The sequence below is a fragment of the Sceloporus undulatus genome, chromosome 2 (genome assembly GCF_019175285.1).
Source record: "Sceloporus undulatus isolate JIND9_A2432 ecotype Alabama chromosome 2, SceUnd_v1.1, whole genome shotgun sequence".
NCBI lineage: Eukaryota > Metazoa > Chordata > Lepidosauria > Squamata > Phrynosomatidae > Sceloporus > Sceloporus undulatus.
This window is the reverse complement of record NC_056523.1, coordinates 3,766,740-3,776,906: the sequence shown is the minus strand read 5'-3', so window position 1 is coordinate 3,776,906 and position 10,167 is coordinate 3,766,740. Positions and strand designations below refer to the sequence as shown.

Below are 10,167 nucleotides of genomic sequence, written 5' to 3'. Positions count from 1 at the left end.
CCATGTCTGTGGAAGATGGGGACGACTCCCCTGGCCCAAGCTACATAGGGAGCCACCATGATTGCCCTGGGGGAGGTGGCCGCCCCATCTCACAGGAGATGGCGACCGCTGGAAACATCGGCAAAATTGCCGCATTCCTGCGGCAAATCAAAATGGCGACTGTCACCAGGGCACCAAGGATGGCGGTGGCCGTCCGAACACCTAAGATGGCCACTGCCATCAGGGCACCCAAGATGGCGGACCTCTTGCATGTGATTAGGGAGTCCCGTCCCTTCCTGGCAGTCAAAATGGTGACCGCCATCAGTCCAGCCAAGATGGCGGTTCCCATCTGTCCTGGCCACATGGCCGTCGCCATTTATGCGGTTAGAGAGGTGCACGCGGTTCTGAGCCTCGAAACGGCACGTGGCCTCCGTGTAGCTCTGCATCGGGGCTACAGCCACATGCACTGCAAAACAGCGGCGCCCCTCCTGGAGGCTGGCCAGGCTTGGGATTCCCGAGCGTGGCAAGGGGAGGCCCCTGCTTCGGAGCAGCTCCTGAGGTCACCCAGGCAGTAGTGGCTTAGCTGGGGCCTCTTTGGTGGCCTGCGAGGCCCCAGAGTCGGCGGGGAGGAGGGTGTAGCTGTGGTCTCCTGGGTCCCCCTCCTCCTGGACGGTCATGGTGCTCAAAGGTCCCTATGGATCCTCCCCCCCCTCGTTGGGGAGTCCCCTGGTGGTCACAGACGTGGGGGACCAACTGAGTCAAGAAGGCTCTGAAGGCAGCAGCCCACTCTGGTGGGAGATGGGAGCTTGCCTGGGGAGGGGGAGAAGGGGCCCCAGTACTCACAGTGATCAGTGGGGCCCACAGTGATCCGTCCAATCCAAGATGGGCCGGGCGGGGGCGCGGAGCCTCAGCAGCTGAGAGGAAAGATCCCTCCTCTGGCCGAGCTCCCTTGGGCTTCTCTAACCCCGAATGAAAAACCAGCTGTGCATCCGCCAGAGTCGGAGCAAGTGGCAGGGGTGAGGAGCCCACAGCTGCAGAAGGTTTCTTCATAGCAAAGAATCCAAAAAGAAAAAAGTCAAATTGAAAAAAGCTTTAAAAGGTTTTTAAAAGGTGAGGTCTTTCTAAGGAACTAGGAAAGTCCATGTCCTGCTAGGAGCAAGGCAGGAAAAAAACTGGACTTCCTGGGTCGCTCCTCCCAGGAGGAGGCGGGGGGGGGACCTTTTGTTATTCTAATTATGTCCCTGCCTCTAGGAGCTCATGGGAGGAGCAACCCAATTCTAAGGAGGATCGAACCTTCTTCGCTGGGAAAGGTTTAGGTACCACTGCTGTACAAAACATAACTAACACTATGAATTGTGGCTGGAACTGAACCAATAACTAGCAAAGCTGTTTAAAAGGACAGTACTGTAATGGGTTTCCTGTAAACTACAGATTAACCAAGAAAGTCAGGTACTGAACAATACCACTATACAACTATGAACCATGAAAAGTATGTCTACTGCGGTATGGTTTAGGTATATAAAAATGATTGTACAATCACCAAAGGGAAAATGAGAAATAATAGAACATCCATAATAAAGTCTATTCAAATTTATAAAACCAGAAATCTGAAGATCTTGTAGCTTGAAACACCGGAGAAAGATATGAGGTTTGGAATCCTGTAACTTTTCAAGAACCTGAGGTTTGGAGATTCAAAGATTTCAACAATCTTGAAAATAATTATGTACAACATAAAATTGAAATTTATGGCATCTAGGAGCTGAAGAGACAGTGATTTCCAGAAATCTTTATAACTGTTTCAAAGGATCTACATCAGTCCATGCATTTCTGCTTCTTATAGAAAGCCCATATTTTAAATCCTGAAGGCATTTGTGAATATTTTCTCCTTTAGACTAAGAATGTGTGTTCAGCCTTCTCTCAAAACAAGGTCCAGAACACACTGCAGAAATAATCCAATCTGAAATCACTTTCTTTTAAATTAAAGCATTATTCTTTAAAAACGAAATACATAGCATATTATGTAATAACCACTTTATCTGCCCTGGCTCAATGCTAGGGAAGTCTGGGAACTGTAGTTTTGTGAGACATTGAGGCGGGATACAGACGGGCAGGGGAAGACGTCTTGGAGCCTCCAGACCGACCGACCGCCCCGGGGGCGTGGCTAAGGTGTATGGGGCTTCCACATGGTGGGCAGTGAAGACGCCTCCCCTGGGGCCATTTCTGACCCGCAGTTTCCATACCGCCGCCTCGCAGGACGCTGCAAAGAGAGAGGCAGCTTCCGCACAGGCGGCCAAAAAGGGGCTTTTTTTTTTCTTTTGCCGGCTGGCGGATGTGCAGCTGTGGCGCTCAGCACCGGTGGCAGAAAGCCTATGTGCACATTTAAAGCGCCCGGGCCCCTTTAATCTTTTCCCCCCGCCCTGCCCAAGAACAATGGTGGTCTCCTGCCAGCTGGTGTTGGCATCCTTGTCCGCTTGCACATTGCCAGTGTCACCAGCATCATGGATGCCTCCTCTCCTTTGGTCCCCGCGCTCTTGCTGAATCTGCAATGCACAGCCACAGCTGTCACCGCTGCCACCGCTCTCCTCCTGCCATCCCCCATCACCTCCCTTGTACATATGTAAATATTTAAAGTTTTAGCGTTTTTTTATTGTTAGGTGAAAATGGCAGAGGAATGTGTGTAGGGGTTCACTTTAAATTCCAAACTTTCCACGATTCTAGCAGCAAATGCGTACGTGTTGCTCTAGGGTTAGGGTTAGGGTTAGGAGTCTTAAAATGCGCTGCAGCTGTGCTGCAGCTTCCACATCTGCATGGCATCTGACGCTGCAATTAAAGCCTGACTACAAAATGCGCATGTTCCAGGACCCCGACTCATTATGCGACGCAGCAGACACGGAGCTTTTAAATGGGCAACTTAAATTAGCGGTGTAGCAATTCTGGCGTACCGGTGCAGCAGCTTATAGACGGAGATGTGCAGCTGCGCACTATATATAAAAGAAGCGGAAAAAAGCGGCACCTTTTTAATGCCGCTTCTTCCCGCTTGGGGCGTGTGGGCGGCGTGTTCATGGCAGCATTCAGGTAAGGGCCGTCTGAAGGCTATACCTTCATGACGTCATGAACACACCCCTTTTTGCCCGTCTGTATCCCGCCTCAGTCTTCTATGTCAGAAAGCTCTGTAGCCACAATAAACTACAATTCCCAGAATTCCTTAGAACTAAGACAAGACAGTTAAAGTGGTCTCAAAATAAATTATTTCTGCAGTATGTATTGGACCTAAACCTGACTGCAAACTGTGTCTTCTGGGGAAAGGCAATCCCATCCAACACAGGTTGAATCCCTAATCCTTGATCTGCTTTTGACTGACCAGCAGAGCTTCTTCCCTGACTGTTTTAAGATAGCTTAAACATCCCTTTAAAAAAATGGTTATGGCTCCTCAAAATGACCAGAATGTAATGAGCTCACCTGCTCCTCTTTCGGCTTTTTCTCCTCTGCCTGGCTCAGGAGGAAGGCCTCTGCCAAGGCCACTGCTTGGGAGGTTGTCTCCGCTCCACACTCTCGAACCCAGCTCCCCATCTCTGGGGGAAGGATGGCCAGGAACTGCTCCAGGATCACCAGGTCCATCATCTCAGCCTTGGTGTGTCTCTCTGGCTTCAGCCACTGACAGCAGAGATTGTGGAGCTGGCTGCAAACCTTTCGGGGCTCTAAAGCCTCCTCCTGGAAGACATACTGCCTGAAGTGCTGGCGCTGGACCTCAGAACTGAGCATCTTCTCTTCCAAGCTCCTCTGCGTGGCTCCTATGGAAAGACGCAAGGCTCTTCTCTTCTGTCCTTAGACTGACCAGTGTGAAATTCTCTCCTAACTTATGGCAGACTTAGTTCGCCATCAGTGCAGCTGGGCATCTTCCCAGATGGCAGAGAAGCTCATTCCTCTTTTACTGGATTCTGTCTCAGGTGAAATTACTGGGGACACCAAGGCCTACAAAGAGAACAAGACATCATGTGAATGTGCTGCTCTAAAGACTCCCTTGAGAGGAGGTGATGTTTTACAGCCAAATCCAAACTGAAAAGTGGTTCTTGCCTCTGTAAAGAAAAGTCCCACAACACTGCAGAAATAATCCAATATGAGAGTGGTTTAAGTGCACTGGCTCAGTGTGAGGGAATGGGGGGAACCGTTTCGTCAGAGAGCACTGTGCCACAGTATAGTTGTTCCTTCCGGTTCACAGGGGATCCATTCCGGACACAAACACACAAGTCAGAAAAACTACAAATATGGGGGCCCCATTCTTTTTAAAGGCTGCATGCCCTCCTGTGTGAGCCATTTTGTCCCTCCTGGCTTCCCATCCACAGAAATTCAACACCGCGAATGAGAAGCCAGCGAATCCAGAGATGTGACTGTACAACTCCCAGGATTCCCTAGCACTGAGCCAGGGGCAGCTAAAGTGGTCTGAGGTTACCTCCCTCTCAAAGTCACTGAGGAGAGGCAGTGTCTGTGTGGTTCTTCCCCCTTCGTAGCAACAAACCGGGAATATCGTCCACATTTTCAACGCAATCCCCTTCCATTTGCTCTTTCCCTCTTCATAGAATCCTATAGTTGGAAGAGACCAAAGGGCCCTGATCCAGTCCAACCCCATTCTGCCATGCAGGAACTCCCAATCCAAGCAATCCCCATCGACAGATGGCCATCCAGCCTCTGCTTAAAGATCTCCAAATAAGTTTTATTATATCTCTGTGAGGCAGAAATGGAGGTGCTGTTCTTTAAAACTTTCCCTCCTTCCTTGCCTCCAAGGCCTTTTGCTGACCCTGACCAAATCCAACCTGGAAAGTGGTTTTCTCCTCCTAAAGACAATGAGGGAAAGCAGGGGGTTTGTTTCTGTGTCTTTCCCTTTCCTTCTGAGCCACAAAAGCCCCCATTTCCAATGCCCTTCCCTCCCTAACATTTCCCTGCCTCATCTTCCTCCCAATCCCCAGGGGTCCTCTGGAGGGGAGAGAGGGGCCAACACATTAAAAAAACAGGTCCCTTCCCTCTCTCCCTGGCCTCCCTCGCAGGGCTGTTGTGGGGCTCATTTCAAGAGAAAGGGAAGGAGGGCCATGGAGCCCAAAGGAGCCTGGTTCCAAGGGGTTCTCTGTTGGGGAGGGAGGGGTCTCCTTCCTTCCTTGCAGCCTCCCTCTCGCTCCCTCCCTAACTTTTCCCTGCCTCCTCCTCCTCCTCTTTGGGCTTCTTCCCTTTCCCTCCTTTCAGCCCTTCTCTCTCTCTGAGGCAGAAAAGGCGATGCTGCTCTCTTCAGCCTTTCCTCTCTGCCTCCAAGGCCTCCTCTTTTGGTGCCTGAAGCGGCCCAAAGGGGGGGGGGTTCCCAAGGGCCTTCCTCCCTGGAGGAGGGAACCCTTTCTCCTCCTCCTCCTCCTCCTCCCTTCCTTCTCTCTGGCTCTGACTCTCTCTGGAGAGAGGGAAGGGAAGGGAAGGGGGCTCAAATGGAGGGAATCCCTGGAGAAAGACCCACGGAAGCAGCAGCAGAAGCAGCAGCAAGACCTCGCCTTCCCTCCTCCTCCTCCTCCTCCCTGGCCTCCCTCGCAGGGCTGTTGTGGGGCTCCTTTTAGGAGGAAGGGAAGGGGACCATGGAGCCGCCAAGGAGCCCAGTCCCGAGGGGTTCCCTGAAGGGAGGCAGCAGAGAGGCCTCCTTCCGCCCCGAAGCCCACCGACAAGCCTTGCCTCGAAGACCGGGCGCCTCCTTCCTTTCTCCCGCTGCTCCCTTTTCAGGAGAGAGAGAAGCCAGCCCTCCGCTTTGGCCCCGCCCCTTCCTGCCGGGTCAGGGTCAGCGAGAGAGCGCTCCTAGAGCGGCGCTGCGGGGAAACCGGAAGGAGGAGCCGTCTAGGCAGCTCTCTCTTTCCCCTTGGAGGACCGAGGAGGAGGAGGAGGACGCGTTTAGTTTGTTGCCTGCCTGGCTTTAGTGAACCCTTTCCTGTCTTGCTATATGCTATTGATATGTATTATGCTACTCTTTCTTACATTGTTCGCCATGGGCAGGTTTACTCTTATCTGTTTTATTGTTTCTTTGTACAGCGCTATATAAATAAAGCATAGTAATAATAATAATAATTGACTGCAGTGCTATTTTCCTCTCTTTTGTTTTCTATGTTGTCGCTTTCGTCTCCGTAATTTCTGCGCTCCTTTTCCAAGCCGCGTCCTCTGCTTCTCTCGCCCTCCGTCTTGATTGTCCCTCATCTCTATCTCTGCTCTTTGCCGCTCTCCTTGGACAACCAAAGCTTTGAGTTCTAGTTGTTGCTGCCCATCTTTTCTAGTGTCCTCTGTCCTGGTCTCTGTGTCATGTCCAGGCCAAGTTAGTCCAAGTCAGCCTTAAACAATGTCCAGTCTCATTGAAAGGAATGTGCGGCAAAGGGAATCACTATCCAATATCGCAGATCCCATGCAAACGTACAAATGCCAGGAGAAGAAGAAAAGAGAAGTGGCTAGTTCCTACCTCTTTGATCCACACCTCCCAGCTCTTCTCTACCTCTTGCTCTTGATATCGCGGTCGCCTTGGGAATAATAATGCTTTAAGTGGCTCAAAGGGAGCCTTGGTGAGAGCTGACAATCCCTGACGCACATCCCAGTTGGGGTATGGATGGACGGTAGGAGGCTTGATAAGAGAAGCTGCCCTTAGGAATCTTCTGACGTAGCAATTGTTAGAGAGCTTGTAAGCTAGTTTTGGAGGGAAGGCTGAAGCAATAGCCAAGGCCTGTCTCTTGAGTGTGTTTGGCTTGAGCCCCTTGTCAAGACCCTCTTGCAGGTATGACAGAAGGGAGCTCATGGTAGTCTTGTGGGGGTAGCCATTTGTTTTGTTTGCGCCACTTGGTAAAGGTTTTGTAGGAGCATTTATAAATTTGTCTGGTGGACGGGGGTCTTGCATTTTAAATGGTCTTAATAGCCTTATTGGGGAAAAAAAACTCTTTTAACATGTTTTGGCGTTCAACTTCCACACATGGAGCTTGAGCCAATGGGGATCTGGATGAGAGACTTGACTTTGGGTTAGTAGGTCCGGACGGATCGGAAGCTTGATTGACTTCTGTGACATGGATAGAATTTCGGAAAACCACAGTCTTCTTGGCCAATTTGGGGGGGGGGCTATCAGAATGAAAAGTGCCCTTTCTTTTCTCGCCTTGATTGGCATTTGTTGATTAGGAATGTTGGGGGAAGGCATAAAGACTCCCCTTTGGCCAAGGTGAATGAAGGGCATCTATTTTCTGCTCCTTGGGCAATGAATCTTGAGTAAAATCGCAGAACCTGATGGTTTACTGGAGAAGCAAATAGGTCTAGCTGGGGAATTCCGAATTGTTGTGTTATCAACTGGAATATCTGAGGATGTAGGTGCCATTCTGACTGGTCCACATCCTGTCTGCTGAGCCAGTCCGCCCTTGTGTTTATGACCCCTCTGATATGTTCTGCTCTTATTGATAGTAAGTGTCTTTGTGCCCAACTGAGCAGAAGGTCCAACTCTGACATCAGGGACCTGGATTTTGTCCCTCCTTGTCTATTTATGTGAGCTCTTGTGGTTATGTTGTCTGTTCTGACGAGAACAGTCTTGTTTGTTGTGAGATGTTGGAAGGACAATAGGGCCAGATGTATAGCCCTGAGTTCTAACAAGTTTATGGTTTTGTCCTAGATGATCCCGTTTTCTTTGGGCGAATGACTGTTCAAGAGTGGCTCCCCATCTCCGAAGACTGGCGTCCTTCATCACCTGTAACTCCTGTGGTGGCCATAGCATCTGGCCTTTGTGGAGGTTGACAGACATCCACCAGCGTAGTGAGTCTGCCTTTTTGTGTAAACCGTAGATGCCTTTGAGTTTTAGGGCAATCTGTTTCTGATATGGAAGTAGGAACCATTGAAGTTTTCGTGAGTGAAATCTGTCCCACAGAAGGCACTCTATGGTGGATATTATCAAGTCCTGGAGCCTTGCTAGGTGAGTGAGGCTTGATGATTGAGACAGATATGCCAGAGGCTGCCTGTTGAAGGGTGTGGATCCTTTCTGGTGAAAGAGACACCGTCCCCTGTTGGGTGTCGATAACCGCTCCAAGGTGGATAAGTCATTGAGAAGGTATGAGCTGGCTCTTCCCACAATTGACCTGAAAACCAGGATATGTCAAATGTCTGACAGGCTTTGACCATAATAAGGCGAGTGGATCAACAAATCGTCCAAATAAGGATGAACATGGATCCCCTGTAGTCTCCACTGAGCCACTAAAGCAATCATTAGCTTTGTGAAGACACGAAGAGCTGATGATAGACCAAAAGGTAGTGCTCTGTACTGGTAGTGATGGTGATGATAACAAAACCTCAGGAACCGCTGCTGTGTGGGATGTATGGGGATGTGAAGATAAGCAAATGATGCTAGAAACTCGTGGGGTCTTATGGCTTCCAGAATGGATCTGAAGTTTCCATTCAAAAATGATGTTTTTTGATGAACTTGTTGACCCACTTCAGATCTAGTACCGCTCTCCACGATCCGTCTTTTTTGGGGACTATGAACAGAAAGGAGTAACAGCCTCTACATCTCTGAAGGAACACGTTCGATCGCACCAATTTGTAGCAGGTGTTGTATGTCTTGAAGCATCAGTTGATGTTTCCTGGGGCACTGAGATTTTGGGGAGTCGATGGAAGTCTATCATATAGTCCTCTTTGATGGTGGATAGAACCCACTTGTCTGATGTAGATTCCTCCCACTTGTGGGAGAAGTGAAGAAGTCTGCCTCTCACTTTGTATGATAGCCATTGTCTGGTTGAGTTTTGTTTTTGTTTGGAGGACGAATCCTTGACCTCGTTGTGATGTGTTATTGTATTTTCTGAATCCTCAAGATTGGTATTGTTGTCGTCCGTAGGACTTGCGGTCAGATCTCTGTGATCTGTTGTCTCTGGTACGAAAGGAGCTGATCTTGTATAGATGAAAGGAGCCTTGGCCTTGCCAGGAAGAGTGTCTGTTGTCTCGTTTGGGTAGAGATGGTAAGGCCTTCTTTTTATCATTAGTTTCAATGAGTACTGGCTCAAGGGACTCACCAGATAGCTTTTGGCTGCCGAAGGGAGACATGGTCAGATTCTGCTTGGATTTGGCATCGTCAATCCAATTTTTTAGCCAAATCTGTCTCCTGGCTGGAATGGAGGCAGTCTGAGCTCAGGCGCTTAGCTGGATGACATCCAGGGATGTGTTGGCAGAAAAGGCCAGCACTTTAAGGAGTTTATGAATCCCCTGGCAGACCTTGATGTTGGCTCTAGGTATCTCCTGTAAGATACCTTTGGCCCATGAGAAGGCAGCCCTAGACATGATGGAGATAGCTGAGGAGGCCCTGATGGCTGTGGAAGAGGCTTGAAATGATTTTTTAAAGGTTGAATCAGCCGTTTTCTAGATTTTTAAGAGAGTCATCTCCGTCCTTAGCGTAGACGGCAGAGGTGACCAGAGCCAAAACAGGTACGTCTATGATAAAAACCTGCAATTTGGACATGACAGGTTGAGGGAGATTGTAAAATCTTTTGAAGGCCTGAGGATTAGGATGTGAAGAGTGGCTTTGACCACTCTTCTCTGATGACCCTCATGAAATCAACAGTGAAGGGAACCTCTAGTGAAGACTGAGCTGGCTTGGGGAAAGAATCCCCTTTTCTCTGTGGGAGATCAGTGTCTACAGACTGTGGAGTTGAGATGTTTGGTAACAAATCCAAGGTTTTAATTTCCTTTTTTAACAATATTTGGAAATCACCAGGGGGAAACAATCTGTTTGAGGACGGAGTGGTGTTTGTGTCTCCCTCACCCTGAGATAAATTTTCCTTAGAGAGCTCACCCTCTTTGCTGGCCTGGTCTCTATAAAAGAAAGGCAAGGCAGTTCCAACAGGCCTTGCCTGAAAGAAGAAGGCCCTCATCCACCATCCTGAGGGAGAGAAAGGCAAGAAAGAAGACGAGCCCTCCTTCTATCCACCATCTTAAAGGAGAGAAAAACAAGCCAGCTCCAACAGGCCTCTGAAGGAGAGCAGATCTGCTGGACTTTTCCCTTTCCCCACTGCCATTCCCTTCTCCTTTTGTGTCTTGTCTTTTTTTAGATTGTAAGCCTGAGAGGAGGGAAATGTCTAATTAAATTGTAAGCTGCTCCTTGGCTGAAGAGCGGGGTATAAATAAATATTAGTAGTAGTATTATCAGAGGAGTATGTTGAAGGA

General features: G+C 49.3%; 1 protein-coding gene across 1 annotated transcript; it reads right to left on the bottom strand.

Moving 5' to 3' along the window:
- Nucleotides 1–558: 558 nt before the first annotated feature.
- LOC121923109 (zinc finger and SCAN domain-containing protein 32-like) lies at nt 559–5,640 on the bottom strand. The gene is made up of 3 exons (XM_042453234.1): nt 5,474–5,640; nt 3,439–3,951; nt 559–1,023 (listed from the first exon to the last, which is right to left on the bottom strand). Exons 2-3 carry the CDS (start codon nt 3,739–3,741, stop codon nt 559–561), a joined length of 768 nt encoding a protein of 255 aa, XP_042309168.1. The 5' UTR covers nt 3,742–3,951; nt 5,474–5,640.
- Nucleotides 5,641–10,167: the final 4,527 nt, after the last annotated feature.